Source organism: Protopterus annectens, chromosome 1.part2 (genome assembly GCF_019279795.1).
Source record: "Protopterus annectens isolate FY-2018-M chromosome 1.part2, PAN1.0, whole genome shotgun sequence".
Taxonomy (NCBI): Eukaryota; Metazoa; Chordata; order Ceratodontiformes; family Protopteridae; genus Protopterus; species Protopterus annectens.
In genome coordinates this window covers 175,733,797-175,753,153 of record NC_056727.1, presented here as the reverse complement: position 1 = coordinate 175,753,153, position 19,357 = coordinate 175,733,797, and the positions used below count along the sequence as shown (strand labels likewise).

General features: G+C 38.0%; 1 protein-coding gene across 4 annotated transcripts in view; it reads right to left on the bottom strand.

Moving 5' to 3' along the window:
• TATDN3 (TatD DNase domain containing 3) overlaps window positions 1-19,357 on the bottom strand; it is a 599,941-nt gene that overhangs the window by 433,636 nt on the left and 146,948 nt on the right. For all 4 annotated transcript variants that reach the window (XM_044055457.1, XM_044055462.1, XM_044055466.1 and 1 more), the window contains one exon: window positions 7,960-8,041. In XM_044055457.1, the coding sequence (XP_043911392.1) occupies window positions 7,960-8,041 (82 nt within the window). The remainder of the gene's footprint in view (window positions 1-7,959; window positions 8,042-19,357) is intronic.

The window sequence follows — 19,357 nt, the reverse complement described above, 5'->3', positions numbered from 1 at the left end:
AAATGAAGTCAGGGAAAGCAGCAGGTTTAGATGAAGTTACAGTAGATATGATAAAGATGCTGGGTAAGATAGGGGAGAAATTACTCCTGAGGGTATTCCTAGCAGTGTGGAGAGAAAGGAGTATTGCAGATGACTGTAGAATAAGCATACTCGTGCCAGTGTACAAGAACAAAGGGGACATCCACAACTGTAGGCAGTACACAGGCATCAAACTCCTTTCACATTGCATGAAAGTTCTGGAGAGGGTGACTGAGAAATGGATATGCAGAGTAGTAGAACGTAAGATGGGAGATGAGCAGTTTGAATTCATATCAGGATGCAGCATAACTGACCCAATGTTTGCAGTGCGACAGATACTTGAAAAGAAGCTAGAGAGCCAGAGATGAAGACAGAGTCCAACTGGGCATTCCAAGACTTGGAGAAAGCATATGACAAGGTCCCAAGAAAGCTGATCTGGGCAGTACTGCGGTGGTTTGAAGTCCCAGAAACATTGGTAGAATTAGTGCAGGATATGTATAAGGACCCAATGACTCATGTACGAACAGTGTTTGGCCTCACAGAGGGGTTCCCAGTTGGCGTGGGTTACATCAGGGTTCAGCTCTGAGCCCACTGCTGTTCATACTGGTGATGGACTACATTAGCAAATAGGTTGGAGGGGACAGATGATGTGGCATTACAAGCAGACTCTGATCAAGAACTTCAGCAAAGGATAAGAGAATGGAATACAAAACTGAAGACACATGGGATGAAACTAAGCACAAATAAGACAGTGGTAATGACAGCAAATTGGGGAAATCAGAAGAAGCTGAGAATAGAGATAGAAGGGAAGATAGTGGAACAGGTAAACAGCTTCAAGTATCTGGGAGGGGTGGTTGAGGAGAAGCTAAGTCTGAATAAAGAAGTCAAAGCTAGGATCAGAGGGGCTGCAGCCAACTGGCATAGAGTTCAGGTGTAGTCTATGACAGAAGAATGCCAAAGAACCTGAAAACTAAGGTGTACAAGACAGTGGTGCGACCAGTACTACTGTATGGTACAGAAACCTGGGCAGTAAAGGCAGAACAGTTGAAGAAGCTACAGATGATGGATATGAAGTGCCTGAAAAGGGTGGTAGGATGCACACTGTGGGACAGATGAAGAAATGAGGACATAAGAGTAGAAGCTAAAGTAGCTCCCACTGCAGCAAAGATCAAAGATAACAGATTACGGTGGTTTGGACACATGTTCAGAAAAGCAGAAGACAATCTGGTGAGGAAGATTTGGGACAGGCAGGAAGAGGGTAAGAGGAAGTGAGGACATCCAGCAAGGAGGTAGATGGATTGTGTGAAAGATGATCTATGACAGTCAGGCATGCGTGTTGAAGAAGGCAGGAGTGTGGCACTGAATCGAGAGAGTTGACGACAATTAACACAATACCCTGACCCCTTGTAGAAAAAATGGGAAAGGGGGGGGGGGTTGATGATGATGATTCACCTTCCACACTCACCATTACTCTGAACTGTTGATCCCAAGCATTTAAACTCATCCACCTTCACTGACTCTACTCTCTGCATCCTCACCATTCCTCTATCCTCCCTCTCATTCACACGCATATATTCTGTATTAGTCCTGCTGACCTTCATTCCTCTCCTCTCTAAAGCACATCTCCACCTCTCCAGGGTCTCCTCAACCTGCTCCCTACTTTCACTACAGATCACAATATCATCGGCAAACATCATAGTCCATGGGGACTCCTGTCTGATCTTGTCTGTCAACCTGTCCATCACCATTGCAAATAATAACATATCCCCCATATAGGTGTCCAAAAACTCTGTGACAAAACTGGGTTGGGTTGCACAGCTAGGCTTGTAAAGACCCTGGCAGTCCTTAGCATAGTATAAACCTATGGAAAAAAGTTGAGCTGGGGAACTGATTGTTCCGTTGTTAAGTTGAAAAAGGGGCTTGACGCCTGGGGAAGCCTTGCAGTCAGTAAAACAGGTTAGTAGTATAAAAGTAACTTTTTCTGTGTTAAAACACAATAAAAAGGACTTTAAACACTTATCCTGGCCCCAAGAGAAAATTTACACCAGTTTTTCTTTCTTTTATCTATTTGTGTAAAAGAATATCTTCTGCTTCCCTGCCCAGTTCCCACATCTCTGTATATTTACCTTTTAAATGTATTGCATAACTCACTCTTTCTTAAGTTGTTGTTTGTCTTTCAGCTTTTTTCCCGGTAAGGGGTCGCCACAGCGGAACTCCAGTCCACTAATGATTGGCAGTAGATTTTTACGAAATGCCGAGGTGCCAGCTCGACACCCAACCTTCAATGAAGGCATGCCCATTTACGCACGCATGGCTTTCGAACGCTACTCAACCGCGGGGAGGACATGCAGATTCCACACAGAAGGCACTCCCAAGCCAAGCCAAGAATCGAACAGGAGAACCTCTTACTGTGAGGTAACAATGCTACCGCTGTACCACCGCAAAATACTCTTTCTTAAGTAAATTATCTTTATTCACCATTAAAACACTTGTGGCCAGTTGTCTCCTTACATATTAATTGAGAAAAGGGTATTTATTGCTAAATGCTGACAAACTGTTTGTATCCACCTCTAAATGCCCACAGCAGCACTCAGTTACACACTGGCATTAACATTTATAGTTATTTGGCTTACTAACAAGAGTGAAACGGCAACTAGATGGACCTCAGTCAGGTAATATGGGGTGGCGGCAGCTTATTACCCTTAGGCTAAGATAGAGCACTGTAGTGTTAGAGAATCTTACCAGCATTCCTTGGAAATTAGTGTGTGTGTGTGTGTGTGTGTGTGTGTGTGTGTGTGTGTGTGTGTGTGTGTGTGTGTGTGTGTGTGAAAAAGACATTATTCAAAGTATTTATACTTTGTTCAAGTGAGCATTAGAATGTAATGAAACCCAGACAGATAGTCAGAAAGGGGTTTAGGGAGGTAGGCCAAAGACTCTGGTGGGGCATTCAATGAGAAGGCTATTCTTGGGATCGGATATATTCACATACCCAGGGCATCAATGCAGATTTCCTGCATGTTTTTTGTTGGCCAAGCTGCACTCAGTGAGTTGTTTAGGAAGTCATATATGTGTACCTTTTTTATACTTTAATATGTTTAGTACCAGCAGTGAGACTTGAGAAACTATACTGCTGCAGGCCATCATTAAAGATAATTTACTGACTGGCAGTGGAGCAGAACCATGTATTGAGTCCTTGTCTACCACCTCCATTACATTCATTAGCCTTTGCTTGAAAAATTAAGATTATTTTTTTTTTCTTACTGAAGTCTGAATGATAGTCAAAGTAGCTGACTGGCACCTGTACCTCCAAAAATCAGTTAGAGCTCAAAGATAGGATAAAAATACAATACTTGAAATTTAAAGGTATCTGTGATGTCTCTTGTCAAGTTATGGATAATATCTGGATACAGGAATAGTAGACAGAAGAGGCTCTCTTTGTCTTAATTTAACAACTTTAATCGCCTCAACTGTCTCCGGATATCCCAGCCCTATGGTGCAGAAAGACTAATTATCTATGTGCCAGAAGACTGGATGAAGGTGGACTAAAACAATTTTTGGACAGTTCTTCTCTCTAAAAGTGGGGTGATTATACCTATAACTGTTCTGCAGTTGCACTGGAAAGCAAATTTTATGAGGAACACAGACCAAAAATATGGGGCAAAAATCTTGACAGGATTGTGCAGAATATCAAGAGTACCAGCACAGTAGTACCACATACCATCACTTCACACACACACAGCCAATTGTCACCCTACTATATTTTCTTTCTGGGGAGCAGCTAACCAGTGATTACTAACTTACTAGTTATCAGTGTGTCCTGAGTCCTCTTCTTACTCACCCAGTCTGTTCCTCTGACTGGGCACTGTGAAGGACATGGACAGCTGAGGCAAACCAAGCATAACTATCAGTCCACAGCACTACTTGAAGCTTTTCTGACTGTCTGAGCAGCCTGTCAAGTTGATCTTGTTGGCTGGTGGTGGAGTAGAAGTTACCTGCTGGCAGCCTGTCAAGTTGATCTTGTTGGCTGGTGGTGGAGTAGAAGTTACCTGCTGGCAGCCTGGTGCTGAATTGGGTCTACTTTACAATGATGAATGTTTGAAATATCGAGCGCTCACATGAGCAAATATTTCAAACCTTGATATTGCCATATTTTTTTTTTTTGCACTACAGTGTGGATCAGAATATTTGCCCTTTCCTCACTGTAGTGCGATGTCGGAGTTGGAATATATATTTAGCAGGGGGTGTGGGGGGTGCAGCCCCCCCACAACAGCAATTTCGAGTTTTGGAATATTTGCTCATATGAGCGTTCGAGACGTTGATCTTTTGTTTTTCTGACATATACCCACTGGGAGTCAGGAGTGAACAGTAATTGATTAGCAGCACAGTTTAACAGGCAGTTTTAAATCTGCTGCACCTGCCATTGAGACAAATGAACTATTAACAAGTTGGTTGGGAGGGTAACAGACCAAAAGTAATGTGGGGATAGATAAAAAAAATTGGCCATGGTACACGAAGAGAGGTGGTATGGTTTCAACTTTAAAGTTTTAACCCTGGTTAGTTAGCGGCCTGAAAAAAAAAAAGCACTAGTAGTGACTGAAAAAAAGGAACATGCCCCCACACTCCAAATGGAATGGAAGAAGCCAACCACTGTACGTGACAATGAAGCACATAATGTGCATTGCAGCAACTTGAGGAAGTAAACAGGTGGGTGGTCTGCTGGTTGTAATCACTGGATTGTAATTTGAATTCTGAAATTAAATATAAATGTATACTTTTTAATTTTTGCATTTTTTTGTCCCCCCCCCCCAAGCCTCCATGGGGTCCTAGGGTGACAACCTAGGTCACCTATGGCTGGATCTGGTTATGCTCTGTATGGGAAATTTTTAATCTGCCAACACTTTGTAGTCCAAAACAACATGTTCCCATTTACCTCTTTCTTCCCTGTCGCACTTCCAACATTTGCTATCTACCTGAGAAAAAATTCTTTGAAGTCTGCTTGGGGTACAAAAATATCTAGGCAAAAACTTTCAAGAATTCATCCTAAATCTTCTGGACTTTGTTGAATACTTACGAACTTTCTTTCTCCACTTTATTCATTACTACATGTATGTTGTTAGAGCTACACGAGCTTCTATGACACTGCATACCACTTACCTCCTTTGTGTGCTAACCAATACATTTTTCCCCTTAACTACTGCTGAGCTTCTACAAATTTCCTCAGCTTTGTATCTAATATCAGAATGCTGCACTATCCAGCATGAAACTCACTTTTCATGGTGCCACTACTTTTTATGGGTTCCTATTAGAATGACGAAAACACATTTTGTCAAATGTGTTTTCGTCGACACATAAAGAGCGAACAGGCAAAACAGCAAAGCGGCTGTTCAGCGAATTCTTTGCCCTGTTCTGTACTGTAGTGTGGTCCCATGTCCAGTATAGCTCCCGAGCGTAAATGTGCAAAAGTTACTGACTTTTTTGTTTTTTGCGTTAGATGTACGGTTGAGTTAAGTGCATACGTGTTTTAAGCTGTTTACTTTTGTTTTGGGGGGGTAGAATTAGGGTTAAGGTAAGTGTGTATGTGTTTGGAACTGTTTACGTAAATGTGCAACAGCTACTGACCTTAGGGTTAGGGTGCAGGTTAAGGTAAGTGCATATGTTTTAAAATGTTTCTTTTTTTTCCGTTAGATGTATGGTTGGGGTACGTGCATATGTGTTTTCAGCTCTTTTTTGGGGGGAGTGGTACAATTAGGGTTAAGGTACATGTGTATGTGTTTGGAAGTGTTTACTGTTTTTTTTTTTTTTTTTGCTTGGAACAGCGATTTCTTTCCCTAGGAAAGAAATCGCTGTTCTGAGGTGTTGGACATTTTCAGCTTTCACTGAAAAAGGGTCGATGAAACATTGTTCGCTGTTTTAAGCGTTTGGTGTTTCAATATAGACCTCTTTTTATTACTTATCCTTACTGCAGTCTGAATGACAGTCTAAGCTGCTGACTGGCACCTGCACCTCAAACAATCAGTTAGAGCTAACATATAGGGTTTCAGCAGAGTCCTTAATACTTAAAGCTAGCTGCAATGTCTCTTGTCAAGTTATGTGTTACGGCAGAGACAGGAATAGCAGATAGGACAGCTTCTCTCTCTTTGTCTTCTTTTGTACTGGAACTCATGGAAATGTAATTTGTGCTGAAAGCAGCTAAGTAAAACATCAGAGGCTAACAGCTTACCTTATAAGATAGATAACATCAGACTTCATTACCTTAAGTTGGAAAGTTGTTGAGTATATTTAGTAAAGTAGTCTCTAAAACTGTGTGTATTTGGTATGCCTTGGAGAATGGAGACCTATCTCTTTACTTAATATGGATTGAAATATCTGTTATTAATTGTAATGTGGCAAAGTTAATGGCTGCCATGATTTGTGTTTCACAAAAAGTGTGGTGGCATGTTAGAGTGCTGTATTTATCCAAATGTTGTCATGTTACAGATTTGTATTCGTGGTAGCTACTGACTGCAAGGGTGTTCGCTTGGCCATTTTGTACTATATGGAAGCATGCACATGTAAGCCAGTCACAGTTCAGTAATGTTACATTTTCGGTCCAGCTATGTAGCTGTGCATTTGCTATCACCACACATATTCTAATTTTACAGGTTATGCCACCCAGGAGGGCAAATCTCTGCTTATGCCTCTACTCCCACAGGTGCAAATTTATAATTTTTGAGTGGTATAATTTTGGATACTCTGCGGTGATTTTTGATGGTCTCATAAGATGATTTTGAAAGCTGAGTGTTTGAGAAATATGGGGGTGATGGTGCTTTTTTTCACTACCTGACAGCTTCCCACAGGAAATCAATGGCTCGCGCAACAAGCAGACATACTAACAGAGGTGATGAAAGGCATCCAGGTTCAGGTACGTGAAAACATAGACCTGCTTCCTGTACTGATTTCACTACATAATGAGTACCGGGAAAGAGGAAGGCACAGGGTAAAGCACAGTAAATAAATGTACTGAAATAGTACTGTGATACCTTCATGGAGGGTTTGCACCCAGCCTGGTAGGTAACTGAAGGATCGGAATAACATACCAGAGGAAGAGAGAGAGAGAGAGAGAGAGAGAGAGAGAGAGAGAGAGAGAGTGTGTGTGTGTGTGTGTGTGTGTGTGTGTGTGTGTGTGTGTGTGTGTGTGTGTGTGTGTGTGTGTGTGTGTGTGTGTGTGTGTGTGTGTGTGTAGGGAGGGGGAGTTGCATTGTAAAAACAAAATACCTTCACACATATTTCCTTTTAAAAAACACTGTATTCTGTTTATCCCACGTCACTCCTGATACATATCAACTAGATTGAAATACCATTTTTTACATTAATTTCTTTCCACACCATTCTTTTGAACTTAGCCATTATGTCTGTACACCAAACACTTTTCTTTTTTCATAAATGTGCATAATTCTACTTCTGCATCTAAATCTTGCAGTGTACTAAATTTGCAGTTTGACAGTCTGTCTTTATTCTTCTTCCTTGCTGTGGTTTGTAACCCAGTTTATTAAAACAAAAACACGACCTTCAAGTTTATTAAAGAAAGACACCTGCCATTAATGAATTGCTTTGCAAACAGTATTCTGAAAAAAACATAAATTTGTGACAGCTTATTTACTTCATGTTCAATATACCTAAAATCAGTTTGTTTTACAGCCCATGGACATTTTGTTTTCTATCAGCTGGTATCATCAAAACAGTTAAGTCTGCATACAGTAATGCTGTTTAGACTCTTTAATGATTTATTTCATATTTCAAAATGATGCTGCCACCTCTCCTAGCTGTAAATATACAACTATAGTACTTGTATTAAGATTCCTTCCTTCTTGTCTCCACTTGTTCAATGAAATATCATAATGATGACACAAGGGCCTGAAGTACACAGATGGGCAAAGAAAAAAAAATGATTGTAGTTGTTACCTGAAATGTAACACTCCGCTGCTCTGAAGGGGGACCTTGTACTGGATGAATGCCTAAACAGGGCAAGACAAACCTCCTGTACCTGCAAATAGTCCAAAAGGCAAATTTAGTTCTATGTACAGATAGGGTAATGGGCTATAATCTCAATATAAATCACTGTTGCTTAATGACTTCACAATACTGAGAATTATACATACATGAGAATTTGGCTCACAGTACAAATAGTTCACTAACATAGGGCAATGGGTTAGAATATCACTTACTTTTGATTAATAACTTTATAGTATTGATTATATACACATGAAATCTTGCTGAACAGTACAGTTTCTTGAGATTTAACATTTTTATTTAAAGGAAATGTATGGCTTGTGTAATACCACTGTGAATGTGCTTCAGTCTGCAAGGAAACAAATCTGGATCTGGGAAAAGGTACAGCTCAAGGTAGCCAGAAAGGTAACAAATCTGTCAAGGACTGGGAACCCAATGGCTGTTTTCCTTCCAGTGAAGAGAGGAGGTATTAGGCCTGTGGTTCCATTTCTGAATGACAGAAGCTGAACTAGACCTCAGCGGCACAATGCCAAGGCACTTCTATGGGCTAGGCTTGTAAAGGCCCCAGGGCCATTAGCCTAGCACACACTATGAACCTAAGTGCACTAAAGGAAATAGATGGGTGTTTGTATAACTAAAAATCACAGCGCCATTATCTAAAGTGTAAAATGGGGTACAAGCACCAACAGAATGCCACTTTCAAGGGTCCTGACTGTGGACATGTCACCTTACTTGTGGCATTTTATTCCATCAAATGAATGGCAACTATTTGGAATATGTAGTTTATGAAGTAAAAAAGGTTCAGTCAGGGCAGCTGACTGCTCTCCAGGATAATTTTGAATAATGGTAGCTAGATATATGAACAAAATATAAAGAAAAATTAGACACACAAACATATGCCTGTGTCGAATGCTAACATGTATTGGTGATGGATGCAGCAATATGTCATAAGAAAATGGGACACAGGAAGGATGAGGTAAAAGAGAATGTGGTTGAAGTTCTACTTTCTGACAGTGCAGCTAAGTAAGCAGCCTATAGGTTTTATCCTGCCAAGGATACAGCAAACACCCAGCTTCCAAAAGTTTTCATCCCCTCCTTTGCTGTTACACAGACTGCTTATAGGCTGAGGACTTTTTGGAGGGAGCCTTACAGACAGCCAGTGTGAATAAAAATCTTCCAGACTTTCTTGTCCCTAATCAAAAATGAGGAAAATGTCCTGAAGACAAAAGATATAAATAACAAAATCTAACTTTGTAGTCCATTAAAACTATATACAAGAATAGGCATGGCGAGTGGGTGTGGCTACTGCAGCAGTGAAGAAATTGAACATCAATTGTTATGAGTAAATGCAACTTACACAACTGTACTATGTTGATTCATTCTCACTGCTGCAGTAGCCTATGGATAGACTACCACAGCTTATCCAGCCTGGGAGGAGGAAAGAAAAGGGTCCAGGAGCCCTTGGAGAATGATCCTAGCAGAGCCTGCTCTGGACCTGGAAAATTAATCCAGTTTGTAGTGCTTTGTAAATGTATGGCTAGAGGACCAAGTTGCTGCCTCTAGAATGCTTCTAGAGTCCACTCCTTTCCAGTATGACACTGCAGAAGCTAAGGCCCTAATGGAATGTGCCTTAGAATGGCCTGGAATATATTTTTGATAGGGAGTGTAGCACAACATAATACCAAAAGACAACCCCTAGAGATAGTCTGTTTACACATGGGTTGACCTTTCTTAGTCCCAGAATAGAAAATAGCTAGTTAGCTTTCCCAAAGGACTTAATTCTGTCAAGACAGTACCCGAGTTGCCTATGCACATCCTGTTTGTAGACTCTTCTCTCTCTTGTTTTTAGGATCTGGTAGAAAACAAGGATATTGATGGCCTGATTCAATGTAAAATCTTTAAACAACCTTGGGCATGAAGGAGTGGTTTGTGTGCAGAGTGACCCTGTCTTTGTGGAATATCAGATAGTGTTCTCTCATCATCAGTACCTACTCACAAAAGAGGTGCCTAAAAGGTAACAAAATTGAATCATCCAGGCAATCAGTTGAAGTTGTTTGATGGTGGGGTATTATCCAACTCCTCTTGACTTGTATGAGGAGATCCAATCTGTGAGGAAATGTGTGGTAATTACCCTTGGGCAATTCCACATGAATGGAAAACCACTTTTGCCTGGGCCAGAAGGGATTTACCATAATGACTTTTTTTACAGACTTTCTGACTCTTCAGAATTACCTTGTAAATCATTGGAAAGGGGTGGAAATGCATATAGGAACATCCCTGACCACAGGAATGAAAGAGGATCTGTTCACCAGGTCTGCTTCCAAGATGTCCTGGAACAGAATCTGTTTAGTTGCCTGTGTTGAAAGGAGGAGAACAGATCTTAAGATTTTCCCCACATCTGGATCAATTCCTGGAAGACCTCTTTGTTGAGTTTCCACTCCTGAGGGTCTGCCCAGGACCTGCTTAGCTTGTCTGCCACTATGTTTTGCTCTGAAGGTATGTAAGATGCTTGAAGCGTTAACAAATGTTGAATAGCTAACTTCCAAGTTGTCATTGCCAGCCAGCAGAGGATGCAACCAGGTGCCCCCCTATTTGCTTATGTATCACATAACCATGGTGTTGCTTGTTTTATTCCCCCATTATATCAAATTAATGGTAGGAGGTTTGCCATGAGGGGTAAATTTACCTGCCTGAGTAAGGGGTTATTTACACAATTTGGTGCCCTTGTAATTTAGTATACACTGATGAAACTACTAGAAATGTTAAGATAAGAATGTGGGGACATTTACCTAACAATAAGATAAATGAAACTGAGAGCCCATTAGTGCAATATTTTCATGATATACATCTAGGCAATACATCTAGTTTTAGCAGTTTTAGGTGCACAGTCTTGAAGTGAGTGAAGTGTGATGAAACAAAAGGAAAATATTTAGATTATTTATTAAGACACAAAGAAGCTATATATTATAATTTGATACCCTGAAACCTTATGGCTTGAGCCAAGAGTTAGAATAGAATTACTGAGCTAATTAACTGCATAATTGGGTAACTGCACTGTATTTTTATTGGCTTTTTGTTATTTGAAGTAGTGTGTGTATACTGTTATACTTCCTTGGAGACCGTATGCTTGAGGTGCTAGGTGTGTGATAGAATAAAGTCCTTTGTTTTTTTAAGCTGCTGCTTTGAATATTGATCATGGTTTTACATGGTTAATGGATTAGATTCTCATGATGAATTTTCATTACTACTTCATGCAGCTGTGAACCAGAATGATAGTTCACAGAGAACTTCAGATGGATTTTCGGATATGGGAAGTAGAAAGAAAAAATCATTAACAGATACTAGCTTAGCAACTAATACACTGAAGACGCTGTTCTGCAACCGTAACAAAACACACTGGTCTTTTTTCAACCTTGGTTTCCCATATGCAGTAACAGTACACAGTGAAGTGAAATTGATGGTTGATAAACTTGAGAAACTTTTGCTGTAGGAGAATAGCGCTTACTTAAACCTAGTAATGTTAAAAAATATAAGGATTTAAATATTACCTCTCATGATTTAAGAGCAGTTAAACTGTCCTCTGCATCACTTATCAAAGGTGATCTGGTTGAAGATGCCTTTAAGAAAAGATGGGTAGCAGCAGTACATGAATGTGCCTTAAAATGGGTATAAGTCAAAAATTAATAAATATCAAGACAAGGACAAGTGAGAGACTGTCAATGAGATTAAAGTTTGATTTCTGCTGCAGAAATGGATGGTATCTTGAAAAAAATGAATGATACAGTGAGAACTGCTGAAGAAGAAATTGTTAAATGTAAAACTGTAAGATCAAGAGAGATAATAATGATTATAAGACTGAGAAGAATGGAAGTAATGATAAAAGCAGGAGACCTCCACAACGGAACTGATTGAAAGGCTACAACGGCTGAGAAATCCGTGAGTCCTGTTTTAGCAAATGCAAAGCAAAACAACTGGAAGGGGTATGGACATTTTTTGTTCTTACTTAAGGAAGTGGAGCTTTAGTGGAGCCAGAGGACAGGGCTTCAAACAACAAATGAGGAAAAAAACATTAAGGTGTGTGACATTATACAAACCGAACCTGTAACTTTGGGAATTGCAACTGACTCCTAGTGGTGTAGATAGTTTAAAACAACTGGAATGCAAAGTGCATTTTAATTTTATAGTACAGGTTTGCATTTCAATAGTGGAGTCATTGTATTCTAATTCTACTGAGCTGAACAATTACTTTTATACACTTGTTATGAACTTATTTGGAATTGAGCATAATAACTTTATATTATCTATACTTATGAAGGGACTGACGTTTATTCTTATAGTTTTACAATGATTGTGTCAGTTAGAACTTGAATGTTTTAAGCTGTATAGGAAATTATATGAAAAAATTATTTTAAATGCAACAAGTGAGAAAATTATGAAATTGAAGATGGTGATGATAATGATTATTTTTCTTTTTGTTCAGATATGAATGCTAATATAAAAATATGTAATTGGATGAATTTGTGCCTTCAGGTTATTCCACAATTTTATAATAAAGTCATTAATGTGTTTTCAATAGTGCTTTCTTTTCATATTAAAAATATAGTATATTTATGTATGAAAAAATAATGCTGTTTATACTTTAACAAAATTAGGGTAGAATGCCCTGAAGGAATTAAGTGGTAACTTGAATTTGGTTATTAAACCCTCTGATAAGGGGAATGCAAATAAGACTATTTTAACATATGTATGGTGCATGTCTTAGATGAAATGACATATGACAGTTTCAATACAGGTTTATGGAGAGGCAGTAAAGGGTTTACAAGACTTAATTGAAGACAGTATTAAGTTAGGTTTGCTCTCTTCAGATTAAATTAGACATTTTATAATACATGAATCTTATATACCTACTTTTTTCTGCCTAACAAAAATCCACAAGAATGTTGTAAATCTGCCTAGTAAACATATTAACTGAGGATGTAATGGCTTCTAAGAGAATGTAGGAAAACTTATAAATTATTATCTGAATAGATTTTTAAAAATGGTCCCCTTGTTGATTAAAGACTTAAGTGATTTATTTAAAAAAATAGATACAATAAAGGTAATTATGGATAATGATAAACTGATATGTTTTGCTGTGGTGGATGTATCTAGTGGATACATTTCCATCACTCATGACTGAGGCATTAGGACTTTTAGACAGTATACAGATCAAGGTGATGATATCATTAAATACCATATGCTTGACTGAGTTTTGTTTAGATAATTTTTTTTTTACTTTTGATAAACAAATATATCATCAAATTAAGGGTATTGCAATGTCAGGGTGTTTTGCCCCACAATATGCTAACTTATTTATGGTTTTGTTTTGTTTTTTTGAGGAACAAATAATGTATAAACATTTGGATTTTTTAAGAAGAATGTTTTATATTATTTTCATTTTATTGATGATTTATTATTTATTTGAAAAGGTAAATATGATGAATTGCAACAGTTTATTCATAAACTACAATACTCCTTTCGACTTAAAATTCACATGCAAACAATCAGAATACCAGCTTGATTACTTAGATTTAAGATTGGTTAAAAACAACACGAGGATTGAGACTATATTAATTAGGAAAATATGGCTCCAGTGACTTGTTTCTATGGTACTAGTTGCCATCTGGAATACATACGAAGTTTTTTATTATATGGATAATTAATACAGGCTCATAGAGCATAAAGTAATTGGGTTGATTTTCAGAATGAAGCAAAAATTATTTTAAAATGCTTCCTCAGTACAGGCTATGAAAAAGTCAACATTGAACATGCATACTGGAGAAGTAATAGTATGTCCAGGCAAGATTTGATAAAACAATGTTGAAAAAATTTTGTGAAACAAAATAGGAGATGGAATGATTATAATTTTAAAGTTGATAAAAATAACCATGTATATTCTGTGACTGAATATAATTTATTCAGTCAAATATCGTTTTGAAAATGGACCTCGTTTAATCAACTTTATTGGAAAAAAAGCCTAAGGTTTCCTGAGTGGAAGTATTTAGGTGATTATACAGTTCATAGTCATATAAATAAACCTGTAATAAATGCATGTAGCGTTCTAATTAATGGACAAATGTCCTCTGGTGGCTGCAATAGCTGTAGTTTTATTTCCTCATTATATCAAATTAATGGGAGAAGGTTCACCATGAAGGGTATATTTACCTGCCTGGGTAAGGGGGTTTACTTATGCAATCTAGAGCCCTTGAAAGTTAGTACACATTGTTGAAACTACTAGAAATTTTACAATAAGAATGCAGGAATATTAAGTAACATTAGATTAAATAAAAGGGACGGCTGATTAGTGCAACATTTTAATAACATACATCTAGGCAATACATCTGGTTTTAGGTGCACAGTCTTAGAACAAGCAAAGTGTTATGAAATAAAATGAAAATCTTTAGATAACAGATACAGTTTGTACACAATAAGCTACAGGGAAACTATATGTATTTTAATATCCTGTACTCTGAAACCTCATGGCTTAAACCAAGAATTAGAATGGAATATTTATTAAACTAATTACTTGTATAATTTGGCTAATTAAATTGTATTCTTTATTGGTTGAGTTTTGGTATTTAAGGTATTGAGTAATTGTACTGTTGTACTTCCTTGAAGAGAAGTACATATGGTCCAGATACTAGGAGTATGGTAGAATAAAGTCCTTTATGTTTTTAAGCTGCTGTTTTGTCATTTTGTTGCTCTGAATACTGATTGTGGTTCCATTTGACTGGGACAGAACCTGGATCCCAAAGATGATGTAGAGACTTTATGGCCTGGATTATAGCCAACATTCTTTGATATTCATGTGCTTTGTTCTGTCTGAATTGTGTCACAGTCCTTGCACTTTTACCCCTTTTGAAATTGTTCCCCAAGCAACATTGGTCAACACAGATTGTGTTGGGAAAGGTGGAGAAAAAGGGAGACTTGGGCTGTGAGTCATCTGATCCCTCTACCAATGCAATTTTGACTTGATTAAATCCAAGACTAGAATCTGTAACTCCAAAGGATGAAAATGTTGGGTCCATATGTTTCGGAGGTACCACTGAATATGTTCAAATGTAGCCTGGCAAAGGGAACCACGAGAATCATAGAAGCCAAGAATGTCTAGTATTCTAAGAAATATTTTGAAGTAGTGCAAAACTGTCAAGAAAAGCCCAGAAAGACTTCCAGATAAAAATCTCTCTTCTCTTGAAGAAGGAAAGCCTTTTTCAACACACACTATCAGGCAAACCTAGAAATACAATCATGTGTGATGGAAGGAGGAACGATTTCTGCATATTTATCTGGAATCCCAGATGGATTAGGAGAGAAGACACCTATGTTAAGGACTCCTGATAACTGGGAAAAGTATCTGCACAAATAAGCAAGTCATCTAAACAATGACAAATATGCAGCAGGCCACCACTGGGGCTACACACTTTGCAAACACTCTTGGTGCAGTGGACAGACCAAAGGGTAACGCAGAGAATAGATAATGTGACACAGACACACAAAATCTTGGAAATGTCTTGTGGTTGCTTGCGATTGGAATGTGATTGCATGCATGTTTGAACTCTAGAGTTACCATAACACTCTGATCTTGTGGGTCAGCATCATGAATTTTGGAACATTTACAAAAAGACTGACAAGAGAGAGATCCCAAATTGGTCTCCAACAGTGCTCCTTCTTTGGAACTAGAAAAATTCTGGAGTAAAAGTCCTTTTCTATATGACCTGCAAAATATGCTGTATGACTCCTGCTTCTAACTTGTTGGGGTATTTGCGGAAACAACTCTGTTTGACTGGGAGGGTGGGATGAATCTCCCTGAAATGAGGGGACTTTTCTATTGCCAACTGTAATCTTACTGAATCAGCTCCAAAACCTATTTGTCTGAGACAATCCATTGTCAAAAGGGGCAAAGATGGTCAGATTCAGTGAAAGAGGAAAGATGCAGGGCTGGGAGTTATTGGGTTTCTGGCATAGTCATTCTGAGGAAGGCACCAGAATGTTTTTTTTTGGAAAAATGTCATTCTTTGGGGATTATTTGTCCCCTCCTAACATCTCTTATTATGCATCTGTGCTTGCAGAAAGCAGTACTTGTTTGTTTTGTCTTATACACAGAGTAGAGGTTTTGGAAGTAAAGAACCTGATGACTTGAAAAATACTAGAAACTTCTTGCATTAATTTACCTCTCTCATCCTACTGTCTGAGGATCTGCACTGCAGAAGGCCATAATAAAACCTCCCTGTCCAGAGGGGAATTCAAAATTACTGAATTTAAATAATCTGAAAATGTTTGATTAAATTGCCAGACAAATCTTCTCAAAAAGTGTAGATGAAGCAGAAGACCTGGAAACAGTATCAGCACAATCATACACACACTTTTAAAAGTATGTTTAGAAACTTGAGACAGCTTAATAACAATCTGATTAAAGTAAGACCTACTTTCAGTAGGCTAGGAAAACTTTCGCAAAATATTGACACATTTCAGCATAAACTTACACATGTAGCTCTGGTGATTAATAATTCTATAGGCTAAACTGGATGAGAAAAAAACTCTTACCCAGTCTGTTCAGTAGATTACCCTCTTTATCCCAAGGAAGGGGGTTAGGGTGGTAAGGAGCATGTTCACAATAGGAGCAGTAGGAGCAATATCTGGTGTAACTGCTCTAAGTTGAGAAAAGAGAAATATATTAGACTGAGAGACTTTATAGAGTTGATCTGCCTTTTTAGGTACTGATGGCTGAGAATCAGGAACATTGCTGGCAGCATTAAAAGCATCCTCCAAAGCTGGCAAAATGGGAGCAGTATGTGGGGCTTCTTTTTTAAACACCTTTACTGAATTATCATTCATGACACAGGCACATTTATATAAGAGTAATCAGACCATATTAACAAGGTCACATTTACAAACACTGTACATCACATATATTGTTTAGACAATATAATCAAACATTACATAAATTGCTCACTTCCTTCTTTCTCTTAAACCTCATTCCTCCCTCAAAGCATTTTCTACATGTATTGTTCCCACAATTTCCATTTTTTATGTACTTTACTCATGCTTTTCTTAAGCTCCCACTTCCTGTTCTTTTATTTCTGTTAAAACATTCACTACTTCAAATATAGTTGGCTTAGACTTTGATTTCCATTTTCTAGTACTTGCTTTATGGCAGCTACCAGAATTGAACATAACAAGGCCTCACTATGTCTAGGCAATTCAAATCCTGTATCCCAGCTCAAACAATTCTTTAGTTACTCTCATTTGCTCTCCCAGTATTCCTGTTAGAGTACTTTGTAGGGAATTTTTTACAGTCTGCAACTCATTACGCTCCGAAAACATGTGCTTCTAGGTACCTCCTTCTTCCCCATTACACCTCCAAGATCTGCCATCTAACTGACAAAAAATACTTGGAGCCTGCTTGGGGTATAAAAGTATATATGCAATAACTTCCAGGGACAATCCTAAATCTTTGAGATCTTGTTGCATATTTGGGAGCCATACATGTCCTCCCTTTGTTTCTCTGTGAATTGCTTGTCTAATCTCTCTTTCCAATCTTTTCTGACTTCTTCTAATTGATTTCTATAGTTATCATGCAATATTTTATATATTTTGTATGCTCTACTAATTATCCCTTTTTAACAGCAGCTTCTGTTCTAGATTCAGTTAAAACTCAACAAGTGCAGGTCTTTTTTTAGGATTCCCCTATTTCTTTCTCTTTGTCTATACTCTGATATCAATCTTTGACAGGGAAGGCAAATTCTAATACCTTTCCTCTCTAAGTATTTGTTCCTAATGCCTAGGTTACTTTGCCAGCTTCTTCCAGTAAATTCCAGCCCCCCTCTGATCTGTTTCTGTACCCCTAATAGCAGCCATCCCTATCAGCAGAATTGACTTTCTCCATTCCCATGTTGGCTTAGTTCTTAGTATGCTTTCTGCTACTTTATGATTATAACATTCTGTATGACTGTTGTTATTCGCAAGGATCTGCATTCAAAACCTTTGCTTTATCATCATCCACTTCCGCTTTGAACTGCAGCTTTCTGTTTGTGTTATGTATAAGAGCCATAACTTTGTATATCTAAAATATCCCTTCAAATCAGGCAATCCTAAACCTTCTTCCCCTCCAAAGCCTTCAACTCTTTATTAATTATTATCCACAACTTCTCCTCTGCAGTCATCCCTATTAGCATAATCTCATTTCTCTATTCCCATGTTGGCTTAGTTCTTAGTATACTTTCTGCTACTTTATGAATATAATATTCTGCGTGACTATTGCTATTCACGTTAATTATCTGCATCCAAAATCTCATTCTTCCCTTACTTCTTAAATTAGCCCCCTGCTGCATCATCCTTTTCCACTTTGTATTGTAGTTTTCTGCTTGTGTTATGTATAAGAACCATAACTGTTTAGCTTTAAAACATCCTGTTCAAATCAGTAATCTTAAACCTCCATGCTCTGTTGGGAGTATCAACTTATCCCATTTGGCTCTTACCCTATTCCCCTCCCAAATAAAATCCTTCAGCCCTTTATTAATTGCTATCCACAACTTCTCCTCTGGTTGATAACCATATGCCTGACCTATGTATAAAACTAAAGGGGCTAAAAAGATTTGTACTTCTTACATTTTGCTATCCATATCCATAGGCAAGAGCTTTAAGTTTCTCAGTGTTTGTATTATCTTCTGTTTAGTCTCTTCCCACATAGTCTTAGCTGCCATAAAAGAATCTTTTTAATCCATATTCTTAAATACTGAATTTTATCACATCTCCATAAATATGGGTATTGGTGAACCAATTTATATGTGGGTAGATAGTTTAGAGCTATAGTCTTTATCTTCATTAATTTTATATTCCCCCAAAAATGAAACTGTCTAAGAATGTTCCACAACACAAAGATGTCATTTTCTGGTTCTATCAAGTAAAAAATAATATCATCTACAAATAAAGCCACTTTTCTTGAATATCATACCAATTATATCCTTTAATTTTTGAGTCCATTTTCTTTTCCAATGATTCCAAATATAACACAAATAACAAAAGGGAAAGAGGGTACCCTGGCTGGTTCCTCTGTTCAGATACAACTTATCAGACAGAAACCCTTCCACTTTGATTTTTGCCTCCAGTCCTTCATATGTCCTTGTAATTATTTTATTATTGTAATAGGAAATGCAAATGCTTCCATTGTCCTGCTCATAAAATCTCAACTTACTCTGTCAAATGCTTTCAATGCATCAAGAGCCATCAACAACAGTGGTATTTTCTTACATTCTGCTTCCTTCTAGATCATAGTTCTGTTAATGTTGTCAAATGCCCCCCCCCCCCAAAA